The sequence below is a fragment of the Schistocerca americana genome, chromosome 5 (genome assembly GCF_021461395.2).
Source record: "Schistocerca americana isolate TAMUIC-IGC-003095 chromosome 5, iqSchAmer2.1, whole genome shotgun sequence".
NCBI lineage: Eukaryota > Metazoa > Arthropoda > Insecta > Orthoptera > Acrididae > Schistocerca > Schistocerca americana.
In genome coordinates this window covers 299,920,075-299,941,142 of record NC_060123.1, presented here as the reverse complement: position 1 = coordinate 299,941,142, position 21,068 = coordinate 299,920,075, and the positions used below count along the sequence as shown (strand labels likewise).

The 21,068-nt window shown below is 42.5% G+C and overlaps 1 protein-coding gene across 5 annotated transcripts in view; it reads left to right on the top strand.

Annotated features, from left to right (window-relative positions):
• LOC124615778 (S phase cyclin A-associated protein in the endoplasmic reticulum) overlaps window positions 1–21,068 on the top strand; it is a 590,398-nt gene that overhangs the window by 462,706 nt on the left and 106,624 nt on the right. For all 5 annotated transcript variants that reach the window (XM_047143880.1, XM_047143883.1, XM_047143882.1 and 2 more), the window contains one exon: window positions 20,179–20,395. In XM_047143880.1, coding sequence (XP_046999836.1) covers window positions 20,179–20,395 — 217 coding nt within the window. The remainder of the gene's footprint in view (window positions 1–20,178; window positions 20,396–21,068) is intronic.

Below are 21,068 nucleotides of genomic sequence, written 5' to 3'. Positions count from 1 at the left end.
AATGAGCATGATTACAGGCCTGTATAGCTGAGGTCAATCTGTTACACAATTGTGGAACACGTTTTAAGCTCACGCATTATTAACGACTTGAAGAAATATTACGATTTTGATCCGCATTTTCGAATCTGTATTGACGTCAGCTGTTAGCGACAGATGAAAATTTTTTGCCAGACCTGCACCCGAACCCGGATTTCTCGCTTATCGCGAGTGGTCCCCTTCGGTTATCCGACACGTTACAGTTACGACCCGAAGTTCCAATTATCGCGGAGTCCACAGCGTGAACATAAACACACACTGTATGGACACAGACACTTGTAACCGTAAATGATACTTCCATGCCTCGACGGGCTAAAATGGTGATATGATATTTGTCTCTCCTGTAAAGGAATCATAAAATGTGCAAGCATCAGGATTGTGTACTACTTGGTGATAATTGGAAGTTTGTGCACGTCTCCAGGACCGATCCAGATTTGGATTTTAAATTAATTAAATATTCCCTATCCCTTTCATTGTAAGGCTGAATGAAACGGTCGTTGGCATCTCTCCACGTGGATGCGCGTTGGTGATAAAAAGTCTCCTATTTACATCAGGTGGAATGAATAGATGATACAAAGATGATCCAGTGAAGAGTGCCGCATTTAGTCTTGGGTTCTTTTAGAAAGGACGAGAGTCTTCCTGATATTCTTATCAAATTACAATGACAGGTGCTTAAAAAACCGACGTTACGCATCGTGTGGAGGATTATTACTAAAATTTCGAGAGGATACGTGATCTCAGAGAGGTATACCGACCGCTGTTTTTCCCACGCCATCATACGCGAATGGACGAGAAAAGGGATGGAAATTATTCTGGCGCAAGAAGTCACTTCCACGGCACACCGTAAAGGGGCTTGCAAAATGCGGATGCAGAGAATTATATCGTCACAGCCTAGAGTGTTAGAGCACATGGATGCCTAATTGTACTCGAAAGTCTGTCTATAGTAGTACAAGCTTGGAATTTAGTTGGAGTGTATGAACTGAATATCAAGTAAAAAGGAAAATCAGAAACCACAGTTGTGTATTTGCCACTTATTCTCTTTGACCTTTGTCGATTCTTACATTATGATACTGACTGAACCAGTCGGCGTGTACTCCATCTGTCGTTAGAGGTAGCTTCTGACTTTCTTTCGTATAGAAGTTCCAGGCGTAGCTCCCGAACAAAACAATAAGTATGCAAAGAAGCACAACTTCTTTTGGACTTTGCTACACGAAAATACATTTGAGATGCACAGTTAGACTGTTACTGACTAATTTGAAGTCTGAAAAACGTAATGCCGAAACCATGTACAAAAATGTATCTGGTTTCCGTTTTTCCCCCAAATAACTCACTCCAAGTATTAACGAGCAGTTTCAACCAAAACTGATACTCCGATGATTTAGTTACGCCTATTTTTTGGGGTAGGGAAGTAGAGATACCTAATTAAAAATCTGAAACCGCTGCAGCAATTTCATCCCAACTCGGTACATGTATGAGTTACTATTTGGAAACATATACTGTTTAAATGAGACACTCCTAGCACTCTTAGAGAAGAGGTGGAGTTAGTGAAGGGAAAGACGTGTAGAAAACGTGTCGGTTCTATAGTTTTCGGGGCCTTCTAAATAGTAACAGTTCTGATGAATTTTGTTCTCTGAGGGTGAAGTCGCATTAAGAAGGGGTGACATCTAAATCATAACTGTATAATGCTTGCAACAATTTAAACCAAATTTCCTACATGTATGACATACTATCTGGTAAAAAAAGCCGGCCGGTGTGGCCGTGCGGTTCTAGGCGCTTCACTCTGGAACCGCGTGACCGCTACGGTCGCAGGTTCGAATCCTGCCTCGGGCATGGATGTGTGTGATGTCCTTAGGTTAGTTAAGTTTAAGTAATTCTAAGTTCTAGGGGACTAATGACCACAGATGTTAAGTCCCATAGTGCTCAGAGCCATTTGAACCATTTGATAAAAAAAAAAAAAAATATGCCGTGACACAGAGCTCCCCGAAGCACTTAGGGATGGGATTGGATATATGTAACACATATTGGTTGGTATCTAGGTAAAAATACTGTGGAGGAAATAAATTCCAAGCGTCGCTAGGAGGGTTGATAGGGTGGGAAGGAAGTGTAATTTGCAGATAATCGAATACAACTGATATTAGTGTCGAATTCGTAGCGTCCGGATTTGCTACGTGTAACTGTGGAATGTGCGGCACAACTTTAATTCTGTAGACAGATTTCATTACTTTTCCTGCCTACTGTCAGATTGGACTGGATAAATAACCAGGTAACGCCGGGTAGCTTGTCGGTATCGAACGCATATTGCCATGCAATACGACACCATAAGCAGCCTGTAGGTGTATTTTAAATACACGAACTGCGCTTTTTTCATCGCCAGTTTCATTGGTTCAAAGTGTTAATTGACTATTAAATCGTCACAGTAATGTATTATACCAATAATAAATAAGTGTACGTTTCACTCGCTTGAACGAGTCCAACTTCGTAAGAGACTATGTATTTCCACGGGATCAGTTCATGAGCAGCAACTGTTATTCTTCTTTGTGTTTCACATATGAATCTCAACGTCTCTGGATTGATTATAGGATAACCGTGGCGGAGAAGAGGTGAGGCCCGTATACGATGCCAAAGACATTTGACAGATATTATATAAAAGCTTGGACCACGCTCCAATATTTGTAAAAGGTGCCATAAAAAGTAGTGCCGTAGGAAAGTCTTTCACAAAAGACATTTCAGTTGTCTTATATTGTAATGCACACGTCATTGAGTTTTTCCTTCAGTACTGGTATATTCCAGGTTTTATTTTTATTGTTTCAAAAAGAAAAAAAAACGTTGTGTGTTAATTCATGTATTGCGAAACCTCAGTAGTTGCAGTTTTCATTATTTTTATTGAACAATTTTTCCGTTAATCCGCCATCTGAGGATCACGATACGCTCACAGACATTATGGTATTTGATCTCAGTTTTTCTTTTCCATTTTATCTGGATTCTCAGTGTGTAGCACGGCGTTTATAGGACCTTTAGCCACAAGTCGGTAATTTCTCGTCTCGGAAAGTCATTTAGGTCACTGCAGCTGTTATGAAGATAAATCTGTTTAGCGCGTCTTCCGGTAATACATTGATTTCTTCTTGGTTTTACTTTCTTTTTTTTTTTACGTGTAATGGTAGTCTTGGTTTCGGTTTCAAGTATAAAATGTTGAAAATGCGTGTCGTCCACTTGGAATCATTTATTCTTGCACGTGCCCACAAAACCGAAATTGCGTTTCCGTATTGTGTCCGTAATTTTTTCTATTTTAGAATATATTTCTTGCATGATTTTTTTTTTCTGTAGAGCCTGCGCTCTGCCTCTGTAATCAGATTTCTGTGCTGTTCGTATGGCGGGACAATGTAACTTCAAATTCGGGTCGCTGTCTGTCTTAGGGGGTGACTATACACGGCCATATTACGTCCTTGTGATTCAGTGAGCGTTGACCTGCTGCTGTCTGAAACTTACGAATACAGGGCTGTAGAGTCGAAATCTAAGTGGAGATTGGCGACACACAACGGTTTTAAAACAAAGTTTATTCATATGAGATGCAACTTCAGATTACCACTAATATGTGTCTGGTCACTGTGTAGACGATAGGCTTCGGCAACAAGTGCTGAAGGAGGGAGCAAACCAAGCAGCTATTCATGTCAGTCAGTTCACTATAATTCAAAATTATTCAGAGTTATGAATTCGCGTAAGTTCATTGGAATTCAATAGTCTTTCGTAACAATCTTCGCACTTGCAAATAATTTATAACATTAGCTCGAGCCTCATTCTAATAATAAAATGATAGAGCATTCAGCAGCTATTGAATATGAAGATTATTGATTACAGCTGCTCTTGTCGTTTAAAGTAAAGAGTCTTCCAAATACTCACGGAATATTTCTAAGTTCCAAGTACTCTATACAGAGAAAAGAAGTTCAAAAACGGTAGCTACTCGAAAATTGAAACGACCTTGATGCCACCTGGAAATAGACACTCCCCAAACCGTTAGTGGTTCAGCGTTGTTCAACGTTCTAACTGTTCTTGCAAACGCTCATACATAGCGCCGTCTCGTTCCACACTGGATACTGCTCAGAAATAATGGAAATTTAGTGGAAACTAAGTTCAAACTAAAATTGATCTTCATGCCTCGATCTTATTTCTATAACTAATATTATTGGAGATATAGTTCATTGACTGAATCGCACGTTGCGATCTTTGGAAACAAAACATAGGATACTGCTTATTTCTAATTATGAGATTACGTTTATGATATCTGTCTTACAGAATTTCTCTCCCGTTTGTTGTTGTTGCACACAAAATTACTCCTTTCTATACAGTTCTCCGCTATCAAGAATATTACTTCCTCCATTTAATCATGTTAATTAATTGGTCCTTACGTAATGAAATGTCTGTATCTAAGCCAATTTCTTAAGTTAGTGTCTTATCCGAAGATACATTGTTGTATCTGTCTAAGCAATTGATTGTTTTCTATAATGAATTAAGTAATTAAATTCATCAGCACGCCTTCGTGCCTGCCAGCTAAATAAATTTGTGTACACTACTGATCATGGTTAGTTCCGGTAGCTAATGGTATGAGCTGTCGAACGACACCTCCCTAGGTCTTATATCTGTTTTGGTATCGCAGTTTCTAATTTTCATATAATTATCGTATTTATACAACTTGAACTTGCTATAAGCTATGAAGTACTGTACAAAAAGTTGAGGTCGTATTATTCGTAATTCCGCCGTGAAACTCTCTGTGGAAAGGTGAGTCTGAATTTTGTACAAGGCTATTTGCTATGTGTGTATCATTCATATTCATATATATTCGTGACGATATTTCTCCGTCTTTGGCCGTTCACTCTAATCGGCCAGTTTGAATGCGCACTGTGGCAGGTAGATTGGAATTCTGGCGACTTCCGTTCAGATTCGCTCTCCTCCTCGGCGGTGGCCACAAAGGTCTTACCTGCGTCAACCTCAATGACAACTCTGTCACCGGTTGTCTGCGGGACTCACCATCTCAGACTCGCTTACCAGGCGCGCACGTAAAGGCCTATACATAATATAATCCAGTTTTTATAATTTGGAATGATTATTTTGTGTAAGATCTTTCTTTCTCTTCATTCTAATTCCATTAGTAAACACGCACTCAGATGCATATACGAGAAGCGTTCGGTAAGTAACGCAACCCATTTTTTTGTCGGCCAGTTTCGGTTGAAAAAATGCGGATGTGGGACTTCGTGGAATCTTGCCGCTTCAGCCCCTACAGTCTCATGAATTTCCGATTGCTGGCGGCGCTATACTTACCCTTCAAAATGGCGTCTGTAATGGAGGTGCGTTCCAGACAGAGAGCTGTCGTTTCTTTTGGCATAAAATAAGAGGATCGCAGATATTCATAGGCCTTTGCAGAATCTCAACTGAGACTCGGAAATGGACAAAAGCACGGTAAGTCATCGGGCGAGGCGTCTTTCGTCATCGCAATAATGTCACGCAAACCTGTCTGATCTCTCGCGTGCTGGCTGCACACAGCTATGGCTCCTGCAGTGTTGGAACGTGCGGACACTCTTATTCGAAGTTGTCGACGGATCACAGTCAAAGACCTCGCTGTTGAAGTGGACGTCTCTCTTGGTAGCGCTGACACATTCATCCACCAGTTGGGGCACTCGAACGTGTGTTGCAGGATGTCGCACCTTCCCGAATTCCACCTATTTGGCCCAATCAAGGATGCACTCCAGTACGTGGATAATGGGGAGATTATTGATGCATTAAGACGTTGGCTCCGAGGTTGGCTAGTAGAGTGGTACCATGCGGGCCCATAGGTCCTCCCAGTAAGGTGGCGAAAGGCTGTCGCATTGAACGGAGATTATGTTGAAAAATAGGGTTTTGTAGCCAAAAGACTGGCGAATAATACCGTTGTTGGAATCCTGAATGATGTGAACGTACTTTCAGAAAATAAATGTGTTGCATTGCTTATTGAAAGCCCTTCATACATACAGGTTTTGGGATGTTATCATAAAGTTTTGTACTTCTGAAAAACATACACTCTGTTGTAAATATTTCTTATGCTTTGGAAAGTTATTTTGATTTTTCTAGCTCTTGCTTTCATAGCTTTTTTATCTGGCCCATTGATTGTGATCTACTCTCCAAGATATTTAAAGCTGTACATGCGGTTCATTGTTCTATTTTCGATGTTTAACTACATTATATTGTCCTTGATGTTGGGCATCCATTCTGTTTTTTGCTTTCTCCCATTCAAAGTAATCTCCCTCAAATCTAGTGCACTTGTGCCAGCTTTTTTTTTTTTTTTTTTTTTTTTTTTTTTTTTTTTTTTTTTCAGTCTCGGAAGCACTTGTGGAGCTCACTTTTGCTAAGGCGTGCAGCTCCTTCAGCAATTCTGTTTTTGTCTCATTAATGATGGCAAAACGCCGTCCTTTCATGGTTCGCTTCAGCCTCAAAAATAGAAAGAACTCGCAGGGAGCCATGTCCGACGAATACGTTGGCTGAGACAACATAAAGGCTTTTGCAAAAAATCACCAACAAGCCTTGAGGTGTGAACGGGAGTATTATCGTGATACAGTTTTCGCGAGTGGTTTTGCCACAATAGTGCTCGTTTTCTTCGACGCCTAATTTCCACATAGTATTCCTTATTGACCGTATGACCATAAGGAAGGAACTCAGGTTGCACTATCATATAGTAATCAGAGATAACCGTGAGACGAACATTCACCTGTAATCGACCTTGTCGAACTTTTTTCGGACTTGCCTGTTCAGCCAGTTTTCAGTGGGACGATTGGGTTTTGGTATCGACGTCATACCCGTAGATACATGTTTCGTCATCTGTTGTGACCTCCTTTAGAAGTTCTGGGTCGTTGATATAAAAGTTTTCTGAGTATCGTACCGCATCATAACTTTACTGGAGAAACCAGCGTTTCGGCCACGGTTGCAGTGGCCTTTTTCTTCGTCTACTGAAAACCCGGAAGAGAGCCACTGTAACCATTTCCGAAACGCTGGTTTCTCCAGTCGAATTTTTTTTTTACGTTATGACGCGGTACGATGTACAGAAAACTTTTATTTCAACTGACTCTGGCCGCGGAAGCCTACGCAATTATATTCTGGATCATTGTCGACTTCATTCGGCAATTCTTGAGCGATGTCTACGCGACGTCGTTTTTGATCGAGATTCAGCAATTTCGGAATAAACTTTTCTGCTACACATTTCGTGATCAAAACATCCGAAAAAATTGATTGGCTTGAGCCAAAGGGCATTTCAGCATCATCAGGAACCTCTCTGATGGTGATTCGGCGATTTCCCAGAACCATTTTCTTTACTTCTTCCACATTGTCGTCGATAATGGACGTGCTAGGGCGTCCAGTACGGTCGTCGTCTTGTACTTCTTCTCGACCCTCTTTGAAACCTTTATACCACCCTTAAACTCTTGTCTTACTCATAGTAGAGTTGCCAAAACCTCGAGTCAACATTTCGGAAGCGGTGCTGTACTTCATTCAATTTTTGAAACAAAATTGAAAGCAAATTCTGATCCATTATTTTCGAAAGTAAAACTGGCTGAGCACTCGAAAACACACACGACCTTTTCGACTGTCAAGAGTAAACCAAGCATTCGCAACAGCTGAAAATTGAAACATACATCAGTAATATGTGTGCCAACAAGATAAAAATATTTGAAAACCGGATGTGTAAAGCCTTCAGAATTAAAAAAAAAACCATTACTTTTGATCATTGCTATAAGCAGCAGCCGCAGGGCAAGACAAAGCAGCATGTAACACTTTGCGAGTTCGTAACCTGGAGTGAGCTATATTGTTCCATCTGTGTGCTTTGGTTTGGTAGTTGTATTCCTGCGTGTTAATTTAATGGACGCAGTCCTCGCGTTTCCGTTTGTGTTGGAAAATAAACCGTGACATTTTGCAAGTTTATTAAAAAACTAGGAACCCGCCTCGATTGCGAAAAAAGCACATAGTGTTAACCTAGGTTTCGGCGTATATAACTACACCTTCTTCAGAACAATAAAACCCACAAGTGCCTAAGAAGACCTTTGCCAATGATTACAAGAACACCATAGCTATGCATTTATAAACGAAAAAAAAACAGTACAAACAGTACAAACAGTACATATGTACAAAGTCTAAACCGTTACTTAACTTAATGGTGTAACCTCCACCTCACACCGGCCTATGTTCGATGGGCCATGACCCGCCATAAGTTAAGTAACGGTTTAGACTTTGTACATATATACTGTTTGTGTTTTCCTTCTTTTCGTTTATAAATGTATAGCTATGGTGTTCTTTTAATCATTGCAAAGGTCTTCTTAGGCACTTGTGGGTTTTATTGTTCTGAAGAAGGTATAGTTATCTACGCCGAAACCTAAGTTAACACTAGGTGATTTTTTCGCAATCGAGGCGGGTTTCTAGTTTTTTAATATATTAACCAACGATTGCTGACGCGCTGCGATGTTGAAGGTTCTTAAATTTTGCCAGTTCCTAACCAAGAGCGAATAATCTAGTTTCACATGTGTTCTTTGGTAGTTTAGCTTTTGAATCTCTGCATGCCAATCTACTTTATTAGACAGCTCTTGCGTTTTCGTCAGTGTCTACAGTAGAGTTTCGTTCCGTGTGTCGATGGCCGTTTGTTCGTTTGTTTTGAAAGCTAGTGGTCGCTCGTTGGCATTAGTCAGTGAGTCAGGCAGGCAGCAGCCGCCGGCCGAGAAACATCAGCAATAGGGAAGTAACCGATTTTGTGACATTTTACGAGTTCGGAACCGGGACTGAATTATATAGTTTCATCTATGTGCTGTGGTACTTTAATTTTTGAATTTCTCCGTGTTAGTTTAATATTTAATAGACACGATGACAGCGTTTTCGTCAGTGTGTACAGTATAGTTCCGCGGTTCGTGTCGATAGCCGTATGTTTTTTTGTGTAGCGTTGTTTTCCACCGCCCTCAGTGTGGATAGCGACTGTGATTTCTGTGTACAGATGCGGGCTGAATTGGTGACACTTCGCGCTCATCTCCAGGGTGTATTGAGATCGGTTACACAGGTTGAGTCTGCAGTGGATGGGCATCACTGTTGTGGGTCGGCTGTGGGGGTCCAGTGAACGTCTGCACCTGTGGCCAACCCAGTTACTGCTTGCGTTGAGGTTGACTCCTGACCTTTCGTCAAATGGGGTGTCACCTAGGGGCATGGCAAGCTTCAAAATACTTCGCAGAGGGCCGAACGTGATGTCACCCTGGTTAATCTTACAAACAGGTTGCAGGTGCTGTCAGTGGCTGACACTGTCCCTTAGCTGGACGCAGTCGCTTGTCTTGTTACAGAGGAAACGTCTCAGTCTGCAAGATCTGGGCAGTCAAAAGGGGTGGAATTATTGGTAGTTGGGAGCTGAAACATTAAGCGCGTTTTGGGGCCGTTAGGGACATGGCTGGCAAGGAGAGGAAGAAAGCAGTTTGCACTCCGTGTGCATACCGCGCGGAGTCCTTCCAGACGTGGAACAGGACCTTCCGGGTGCCATGAAGACCGCATTGTGCAGCCAGCCAGCTTCAGCTCGTGGCTCACGTCGGGACCAATGATGTGTGTGTCTTTGGATCTCTGTGGTTTCGAGCGACTGTCTGACGTGGTAAATGCAGCTAATCTTGGTTGCGAGGTGAAAGCTAAGCTCACCATTTGCTGCGTAGTCGACAGGGCTGATTGCGGACCTGTGGTAGAGAGCCAAATGGAAGATGGTTCAAATGGCTCTGAGCACTATGGGACTTAACTTCTGAGGTCATCAGTCCCCTATAACTTGGAACTACTTAAACCTAACTAACCTAAGGACATCACGCACACCCATGCCCGAGGCAGGATTCGAACCTGCGACCGTAGCGGTCGCTCGGTTCCAGACTGTAGGGAGCGAAAAAAGACCAAGATCTAGACATCACGCCAGGACTCTCACGGAAATTGAATTCAGTTCCATGGATGAACGGAAACGCAGCTGGCAACAAATCTGCCCTGCACAGTGTTTGAAACTGCCCTGAACTGGGGCCGCGCGGTTCCAGACTGTAGCGCCTAGAACCGCTCGGCCACCCCGGCCGGCCAAAATGGAAGATCTGAATCAGAAGCTCAGACAGTTCTGCAACCGTATAGGCTGTAGATTCCTCGACATACGCAATGGGGTAGTGGGGTTTCTGGTCCCGCTAAGTAAGTCAGGAGTCTTATTACGGTATATTAATAATTTTTACTTATGGACCGTCTGACAGCAACTGAATGAAACACAATTTTAGTGCCATACGCGTTTCGCCTTTATTTTCTGCAAGGCATCATCAGTGGCCTGGAATATGTACATATGTTAGCTATTTTATTTACATTTTTGTCATTGTGCCTATAGGTTATAAACAGTTCTGGTGGTTGGTATTTCCTATTAAGTAGTAATGTTTTGAACTGTACTTACAGGTTGCGTGGACAATTTCCTACATATTACGTTCCTGTTGCATTTTTGGTGTTGTTCTTCTTCTTATGAACGCCAATTTGCGGTTTTTTTCCCATTCCATAACACTATGCACTGAACGCTTGTTTTAAATCAATGTTTTGGTTTCTGTTGCCGTCTGTCAAATGTTTTTGCCAAAGATCGAATGTTATTGCCAAACTTATGAGTGTAACTTTTGAAGTATCTGTGGTCTGTTCGTGTATGCATTTGTGTGTGTGTGTGTGTGTGTGTGTGTGTGTGTGTGTGTGTGTGTGTGTGTGTGTGCGCGCGCGCGCGCTGCATGTTTCTGGCTGTGGGGGTGGTTGGATGTGGAATGTATTATTGTGTCTGTGGCTGTTGGTTTTCTAAAGATGTTAAATGTATGTTTACCATTTTCTTTTTTAATTGTAATGTCAAGAAAATTTATTTGATTTTCTTTTTCAAGTGTGAATTTTATGTTCTGATGAGCTTTGTTTATTTCTGAATTGAGTTCATCTATTTTTTCACTTGGCTCATCTACCAGACAAATAATGTCATCCACATATCTGTACCAATATATGATTTTGAAACTTTCATTTGTGGTTATCTTATCAAACTTAAAAGTTACACTCATAAGTTTGGCAATAACATTCGATCTTTGGCAAAAACATTTGACAGACGGCAAAAGAAACCAAAACATTGCTTTAAAATAAGCGTTCAGTGCATAGTGTTGTGGAATGGGGAAAAAAACCGCAAATTGGCGTTCATAAGAAGAAGAACAACACCAAAAATGCAACAGGAACGTAATATGTAGGAAATTGTCCACGCAACCTGTAAGTACAGTTCAAAACATTACTACTTAATGGGAAATACCAACCACCAGAACTGTTTATAACCTATAGGCACAATGACAAAAATGTAAATAAAATAGCTAACATATGTACATATTCCAGGCCACTGATGATGCCTTGCAGAAAATAAAGGCGAAACGCGTATGGCACTAAAATTGTGTTTTATTCAGTTGCTGTCAGACGGTCCATGAGTAAAAATTATTAATATACCGTAATATTACACGCAACTGAGGAAGACAGGACTATAAAAGTTGAAGTCAGGAGTCTGGTCGTTTGTAAAGTACGCTAGCGGCGAGACGCTATTAATGGCTTCTCTGCGCGATATCAATGGGAATATTATCGATGACACCTCTGCTAAAGCAGAGTTACTAAACACAGCCTTCCGAAATACCTTCAGCAAAGAAGACGAAGTAAATATTCCAGAGTTCGAAACAGGAACAGCTGTCAACATGAATAACTTAGCAGATATCCTCGGAATAGTGAAGCAACTAAAATCATTTAATAAAAGCAAGTCTTCCAGTCCAGACTGAATACCAGTTAGGTTCCATTCAGAGTATGTTGACGCAATAGCTCCATACTAACCAATCATATACAACTGCTCGCTTGACGAAAGATCCGTACCCAGAGACTGGAAAGTTGCATAGGCCAGTGGAGTTCAAACACTATGAATTACTTCGAAGAGAACAGTCTGTTGACAGACAGTCAACACGGATTCATGAAGTGTTGAGTGCTATCGACAAGGGATTTCAAATTGCATTTGTAGATTTCCAGAAGGCTTTTGACACTGTACCTCACAATGGCTTGTAATCAAACTGGGTGCCTATGAAATATCGTCTCAGTTTTGCAACTGGATTCGTGATTTCCTGTCAGAGAGGTCGCAGTTCTTAGTAACTGACGACTGAAAGTTATCGGGTTAAAACAGAAGTGATTTCAAACGTTGCCCAGTGTGGTGTCATAAGCCATTTGCTATTCCTTTATTTATATTAACGATTTAGGAAACAATCTGAGCAGCCGTCTTACGTTGTTAGCAGATGATGCTGTCTTTTATCGTGAAGTAAAATCATCAGAATTTCAAAACAAATTGCAAATCGTTTTATAAAAGATATCTATATGGTGCGAAAATTGACGGCTGACCCTAAATAATGGAAAGTGTGAGATCATCTACATGAGTGCTAAAAGTACTCCGTTAAATTTCACTTACACTGTAAGTCAATCAAATCTAAAGATTATAAATTGAGCTAAATACCTAGGAATTACAATTACGAACAACTGAAATGGGAAAGAACAGTTAGAAAACGTTATGAGGAAGGCGATCCAAAGCCTGCATTTTATTAGCAGAACACTTAGAAGATGCAACAGGTCTACTAAAGAGGCTGCATACAGTACGCTTGTCCGTCCTGTTTTGGAGTAATCCTGCGCGGTGTGGGATCCTTACCAGATAGGGTTAACGGAGTACCTCGAGAAAGTTCGGAAGAGTGTAACGGACATGATAACAGGATTTGGGTTGGACATCATTAAAACAAAGACGTTTTTCGTTGCGATGGGATCTGCTCCCGAAATTTCAATCACCAACTTTCTCCTCCGAATGCGAAAATACTTTGTTGACGCGACCCTACACAGAACGAAACGATCATAACAATCAAATTATGGCAGTCAGAGTTTGCAGCTCGCATCTCGTGGTCGTGCGGTAGCGGTCTCGCTTCCCACGCCCGGGTTCCCGGGTTCGATTCCCGGCGGGGTCAGGGATTTTCTCTGCCTCGTGATGGCTGGGTGTTGTGTGCTGTCCTTAGGTTAGTTAGGTTTAAGTAGTTCTAAGTTCTAGGGGACTGATGACCATAGATGTTAAGTCCCATAGTGCTCAGAGCCATTTGAACCATCAGAGTTTGCACGAAAGGATATAGGTGTTCTTGTTTTCCGCGCTGTTCGCGAGTGGAATAATAGAGAACAATTGTGGAGGTGGTTCGATGAACACCGCCGGGCACTTAAGCGTGATTTGAAGTGTAGCCGCATACATCCTATTATTCTTTATAGAATAGTAACTCACTACCCAGCGTTGCTCGAGTATGTATTTATTCCAATCTTCTTTTAATCCACCTCCTCCTCGTCGTCGTCCTGCCTGTCTGTTCCCTCTCCTCATCTGCTTCCTCCCCCCCTCCCCCCTCCCCCCTCTCTCTCTGTCCACACCCTCCTTCCCCACCCTTCTCTGTGCATCACCCCCACCCCAATAGAAGTTTGCTAGTTTTCACCCTCTCAGTATTTCTTTGCAACCACTGAGTAATATGTACGAAGATTGGTTGAAATCGATCCAGGTATTTCGGAGGAGCTTCTTATGCGCGGTATCAGCCGTGTACGCAGATGTCACGTATATTTAACATATTTCACCCGTATTTGTACACATAGTCCACCTGTGTCTCTAGTGAATTTCTCCCTGCATTTTCATTTTCACGCAGCTCATTGTTGATGACTTTGTATCTCCTGAATTTGTAATGTAGGTTAATTCTTACAAAGAAGAACAGCAACGAGCCACTATTGATACTGCTGTTTATTTCGGTAAATTGCGCCGTTACCGATTTCGAACTGGCGAGATCATCATCAGACGGCTGTTCACATGATTTTCAAGATGCACTTTACATTAGCGTCCGTTTTCGATTTCTATTCTTCCACTGTGGCGAAGTATTTTTGGTGTGTTGTTGCCGTCGAAAATTCCGCGCGATTTTGTTGCGAAGTTGCAGGATTGTGTTTTTCGAATATTCCAAAATATATCCAGCACTTATGTAATTTGTGCAAAGCATGACACACACACACACACACACACACACACACACACACACACACACACACACCAAAAAGAATTTGCCACATGTGAAGTTATCACAAAGATTGCAGATTTACTTGTAAATTTGTATTGCTAGTAAGTAGTTGGCTCTTCCAAGTACAAACGAGGATAATGGAATGTAGTCGAATTAAGTCGGGTGATGCTGAGGGAATTACATTAGGAAATTAGACACTTAAAGTAGTAAAGGGGTTTTGCTATTTGGGGATCAAAATAACTGATGATGGTCGAATTAGAGAGGATATAAAATGTAGACTGGCAATGGCAAGGAAAGCATTTCTGAAGAAGAGAAATTTGTTAACATCGAGTATAGATTTGTCAGGAAGTCGTTTCTGAAAGTATTTGTATGGAGTGTAGCCATGTATGGAAGTGAAACATGGACAATAAATAGTCTGGACAGGAAGAGAATAGACGCTCTCGAAATGTAGTGCTACAGAAGAATGCTGAAGATTAGATGGGTAGATCACATAACTAATGAGGAGGTATTGAATAGGATTGGGGAGAAGAGAAGTTTGTGGCAAAACTTGACTAGAAGAAGGGATCGGTTGGTAGGACATGTTCTGAGGCATCAAGGGATCACCAGTTAAGTATTGGAGGGCAGCGTGGAGGGCAAACATCGTAGAGGGAGACCAAGAGATGAATACACTAAGCAGATTCAGAAGGATGTAGGTTGCAGTAGGTACTGGGAGATGAAGAAGCTTGCACAGGATAGAGTAGCGTGGAGAGCTGCATCAAACCAGTCTCAGGACTGAAGACCACAACAACAACAGTAAGTAGTTGGCGACGGTGGATAAACTATTTCGCAGTGTCTACACTCCAGTCGGACGGAGTCTTGCTGATAGTAATTAGGGAGCTACAGTACTTTTAATTATCGATATCATAGTTGTGAAAAGTTTAACCCTTTCTGGCGGGTCAAAGTGATGGTGACTGCTCTTATATAAACTGGTTTAGTGGGTGTAATAGTTCACAGAATTAATTCCGGTCAGCCAGTATACACTTCCTAATAATTCTGGGGAGCAGTAAGTCGCGTAATTTGTCTTGTGCGCCCGAGGAGTGCGTGGCTACTGGGGGGGTGGGGGGTGGGGGGGGGGGGGGGGAGGCCGTGAGTGCGACTCGGGGCGTGGGCAGACGAAAGGAACGTTTCAAATCTACTTATTATTATTCTTGTTGTAGAACATCTGTTGGTGAGTAAATGTCTAAACCGTAAGTGGCAGTGTTATTATACGCCGTAGAGCCAAAGGAACTATTTCTTATAGGGCCCCCGCGAGGACGCAGAACTGCCACAACACGACGTGATATGGACTCGACTAATGTCTGAAGTAGTTCTGGAGGGAACTGACACCATGAATCCTGCAGAGCTGTCCATAAATCGATAACATTAAGAGGGGGTGGAGATCTCTTCTGAACAGCACGTTGCAAGGCATCCCAGTTAGTCTAAAAAATGATCATGTCTGGGGAGTTTGGTGGCCAGTGGCAGTGTTTAAACTTAGAAGAGCCACTCTGGAGCAATTCTGAACGTTTGGGGCACCGCATTGTCCTGCTGCAATTGCCCAAATCCGTCGGAATGCACAACGGACACGAATGGTTCCAGGTGATCAGACAGGATGCTTACGTACGTGTCATCTGTCAGAGTCGTATTTAGACGTACCAGGGGTCCCATATCATTCCAACTGCACACGCCCCACACAATTACAGAGCCTCCACCAGCTTGAACAGTACCCTGCCGATATGCAGGGTCCATGGATTAATGAGGTTGTCTTCATAGCTGTACACGTCCATTCGCTCGATACAATTTGAAACAAGATTCGTCTGACCAGGCAAGATGTTTCCAGCCATCAACGGTCCAGTGTCATTGTTTACGGGCCGAGCCGAGGAGTAAAGCTTTGTGTCGTGCAGTCATCAAGCGTACACGAGCGGGCCTTCGGCTCCGAAGGCCGATATCGATGATGTTTCGTTGAATGGTTCGCAAGCTGACACTTGTTGATGGCCCAGCATTGAAATCTGCAGCAATTTGCGGAAGGATTGCACTTCTACCACGTTGAACGAATCTCTTCAGTCGTCTTTTGTCCCGTTCTTGCAGTACCTTTTCCTGGCCGGAGCGATGTCGGAGTTTTGATGTTTTACCGGCTTCCTGATATTCACTGCACACTCGTTAAATGGTCGTACGGGAAAATCCCCATTTCATCGCTACCTAGGAGATGCTGTGTCCCATCGCTCATGCGCCGACTGTAACACCACTTTCAAACTCATTTAAATCTTGATAACCTGCCATTGTAGTAGCAGTAACCAATCTGACAACTGCGCGAGACACTTGTTGTCTTATAAAGGCGTTGTCGACAGCAGCGCGCTGTTATGCATGTTTGCATCTCTCTGTATTTGAATAGGCATGCATATACGAGTTTCTTTGGCGCTTCAGTGTTGAACGAGAGTGTGAGTGATTAATGAAGCTGAGTAGACACTTCCTGGCAAAAATAAAAGCAAATAGGAAGGTAGATTAGGTTTTAACTCTTGTCGAGAACATGTTCATTAGAGACGGAGCAGGATTCTTTTAAGGATAAAGGGAGGAGGAGGAGAAATGAAACTTCACGGATGAAGAGGATAAGTGATGCTATTGTAGTGATTATAAAATCGACTCACATTTATAAACAACTTGGCTGTATGAGCCTACTTATGAGTATGACGTTGCACCCCCTCTATACTGGATGCATGCACTAATTCGGTTGCGAATGGTGTCATAAAACTGTTGTGTCTTCTCCTGAGGAAAGCTGGTCCGCAGCTGTTGTGCCCCATCCTTGAACTTCTGGATGGTTTTGGAGATTTTCTAGCTGTCTGTTCATCTTAGCTTTGGATATTTGCCTTGAAGTGACCGTTCTTTACCATCACCCAGAGGACACGCGTGACTTAATGAATGTCACGGACGCGAACAATCATTGCCCTCTGCTACTACATGAGTACCAGAAAATTGCTAATAACACCGGTCTTCCAGTGTTAAACGATGTATTTCCTGCGGAGCGTAAAAGACCAAGATCAAGACATCACGCTCTTATCACAACCAGGACTCTCAAAGAAATTGAATTCAGTTCCATCGATGAATGGAAACGCTGCTGGCAACAAAGCCGTCCTCCACAATGCTTGAAACTGCCCCGAATCCAGAAGAAACTCTCTGGATTTGACAAGCCGCGGGTAATTTGGTCTACCCTGAACCGCATCCGAACGGGCCATGGAAGATGTGCAGACACACTCCACAAGTGGGGCAAATCAACACCGTCTTGTAAATGTGGTGCGGAACGAGAGTCCGTTGCTAATGTTTTATCAACTTGTTACGCACTTGTCTACAAGGACTCTTCCGAAGATTTCCTGAAAGCAACGAGTGGTGTAGTAAAATTCATAAAAGATCTTGATACCTGTATTCATTTTTTGTCATTTGTGTAATTTTGTTGACATGTAGTAGTTTTGTAATCTTTGCGTGTGTTTTGCCATGCGATAAATAAATAAAACTGGGATGATATCAGAGCTGGACCAACACGTCTACTGTCTAGGACAGAGCTGGGAATCTACCTGAGCACAGGTAGTACCTCAACATTCTGGACACGTTGATAGGAACATGTTCCATGTGTGGACGAGCATGTCATGTTGAGGAATAACACGACGGTACTGTATTAGGACAGTTAACACACGAAGATGCAGGATGTTCGTGACGTACCGTTGTGGCAGCAAAATTGTCTCCGTCACTACGAGCCGTGACCTGAAGTCAGTGGAAGAATGGGACCTCTCGTCATACTCTCCGTCGATGATCATCGCAGTGTGACACCATTCTGCAGTGTGGTCCACACTTCTCGGTCGGTCACAGCACCACTGCAAACGCAGCCGCTTGTGTTACGTTAGCGGCAGCGAACGTATGGGACGATAATTCCGTGGTCTGGCTGCTGCTAGTCTCCGAGCAATGGTACAGGATGACACAGAATATTGCAAGGAGTCCCATAACTTGCTCTCTGATGGCAGGCGCAAATGTGCAGGGCTTACAGTGTGGTTGGTGCACAATACGGCAATGCCCCCTTGTAGTGGTCAGGGTGGATGCCAACTTGGCAGCGAGTCTGCGCCTGCCCTCACGTTACCATGCAGTCTAATACGGAGAAACTGCCATATCCGAGCGCCTTACATATCTGGATGTTGCACGATTCAGCCTGCAAGTGTACTGGAGACTCGCAGTGAGGTCCGTTACAAAACTCTGTGAGTTGCTGATAACGATGTCTCATAAGAACATGCGGCAGCTTCGTGTCCTTTCAGCGATCACTCAATATCTAACATTTTGTGCGCCGCTTATGTACCCTACTATATGTGGTATAACAATAAACACGTGTAACTCTAACGCAGTCTTGTGCCCTTTCCGCCTGTCTCATGTAATTAGAAGTCTAATCATTTAAATATCTGCCGATTGTCTGTAGGTGTACGAGCTACATTGGCACCCGCCCTTGTTTTCTGGTGCTTCATATCGGGTTGTGTATTCAGTAAGATCTCTGTTACTCAAATGACAGATGTACAAAAACCTGCTGTTTTTGATGCTCGCAGCGACCCCTGTATAGCAATCAGTTTATATAGAATGCGGACGCGAGCTTTAAGGAGAGGTATCGGTGCAATTTCATCCCGGTAGCAGGAGGCTGGAAATTTATTTCATAACATACACTGACGTGCTGAGTTCAGTGGGTAGATACAATTTGCTAAAGAAAATTTATTCATCTTTTTCATCATTTTCGAGTTTTGAAAAATTATTATTTTTTAAAGTCCATACGTGGAGTTGTTGGCTGTCACGGAATGTATTCACAAAAATTTTTGGGCCAAACATTTTTAAAATTGACAAGGAGTAGCAAGTTTTCGTTTCGACCGTTTCGATTTTTTCAAAGAAATTGAAATACAGTTAACTTTTTAATCGTAGATACATACGAAAAGTGTAAATCGGTTACAAAATCTTTGTATTTACAAAATGTGACAAGAATTTAGCTAAAATGGAGTTATTATGACATAAAATGTTTGGCCCAGTATGAAGGAAAAATAAATGAAAGACGACTTGATACTATGAAACCTGTATTCTTTGCTTTTAGTTTTACATATTACATCACTCATTCGCGTGTCCGCTGCGCCGGCGTGGGCCAGACGGCGGTTGCGGGTGTAGCTGGCCACACAGAATGAAAGTAAGCGGTCGCCAGGCGTCGTCCACATCAGTTCACCCGGCTTCCGCGTTACGTTAGAGTTCGTAGACTGCAGGGGCGTTACCGCTAGAGTGCGCGTATATACTGTAGTATGAATGTCTTCAGATGTTGATTACCCGCTCGACCACGGCCACCCATCCTGGACCGGAAACCTTCATAAATATTCACTTTCCAGTTCACAACTGAGTCGGCCGCGAATGTAAATCCGCATGTCAGGAAATTTGCAAAAATAAAAGAATGTAAACTATAGTTACGCTTATTTATTTACGTTAATTTCGGATGAACATATATAGACTATTAGACACACATACATACACGATTTCAGATGTACGTACACCTTATGCACATATACAGACACAATAAATATTTCAATTAAATTTCTGCGTTGTACACATCTATCTAGTGCTGGAAAACTAACTATACTTCAACATTTTTGAAAAAAGAAATCCATATGACTGCAATAAAAAGTGCTGTTACTCTGTCAGTATTAAACATTTTTGGCTCGACTTTTTATGAATACAGTCCGTGATAACCAAAAACTACACGTATGGTTTGGAAAAATAATGATTTGGAAAAAAAATTATTTTTTTCAAAACTCAAAAATTCAGAAGTGATGAAAAATATTTTGTTTAGTAAATTGGATATACCCGCTGCATTCAGCATGGCAGAGAAGTTAGAGACAAATTTTCAGCCCCCTGCGACTCTTTGGTTTTTTCAACCGGGTTGAAATGTGGCCGGTACCTCCCTTGAAAGGACGGACGAGACGAGAGCAGCGACGTCGGCAGGACTGCAGCGCGTGCTGTGTGTGTGCGGCAGGTGCAGCGGCGCGGCGGACGGCGGCACGCAGCTGTCTGGCGCGCTGCAGGTGACGGAGCTGGTGGGCGCCGTGTCGATGCTGTACGGCGCGCTGCTGCGCCAGGGCGCGCCCGCCGCCAAACCGCCCCCGCCGCTGCCGCCCCACACCGTCAGCGTCGCGCTCGCCACCTTCCGCCTGCTCGGCCACGTCGCCGAGCTGCACCTGCCCATGTTCCAGGTACGTGTGGCCCACTGGCACGCTACTGTACTCGGCTGTACTGTAAGCGCAGCGGCCTGTAAGCGTTAAACACGTCTCTTGTGAAATAAGGAAAATTATTAAATCTTTGAAAAATAAATTTTCTGTTGGAGTAGTTGACATCTCTAACAAGTTATTAAAACAGTGTGGAGCAATTACAGCTGATGTTTTGAGTCACGTATGTAATGCATCACTGACTCAGGGTATTTTTCCAGATAGGTTAAAATATGCCATTGTCAGGCCTCTCTACAAAAAGGGGGAAACCACAGATGTCAATGATTACCGGCCAGTATCGTTGCTTACAGCATTTTCAAAAAATCTTTGAGAAAGTACTCAAGAGTGGTTAGTAATCTCAGCAGTAATAGGACACTTAGTAAATCACAGTTCGGATGTCAGAAATGCTGTTCCACTGAGACAGCAATATACAATTTCACTGTCCACATAATACAGTCTTTAAATAGTAAACTATCACCAGTAGGAATATTCTGTGACTTATCCAAAGCATTTGATTGTGTGAACCATGATATTATGTTAGAGAAATTACAATTCTATGGTATAAATGGAACAGCATATGAGTGGTTTAAGTCATATCTACAGAACAGGAAGCAAAAAGTCTCTTTATATGCTCCAAGTGATTCAAAGGGGTTTGTCACTT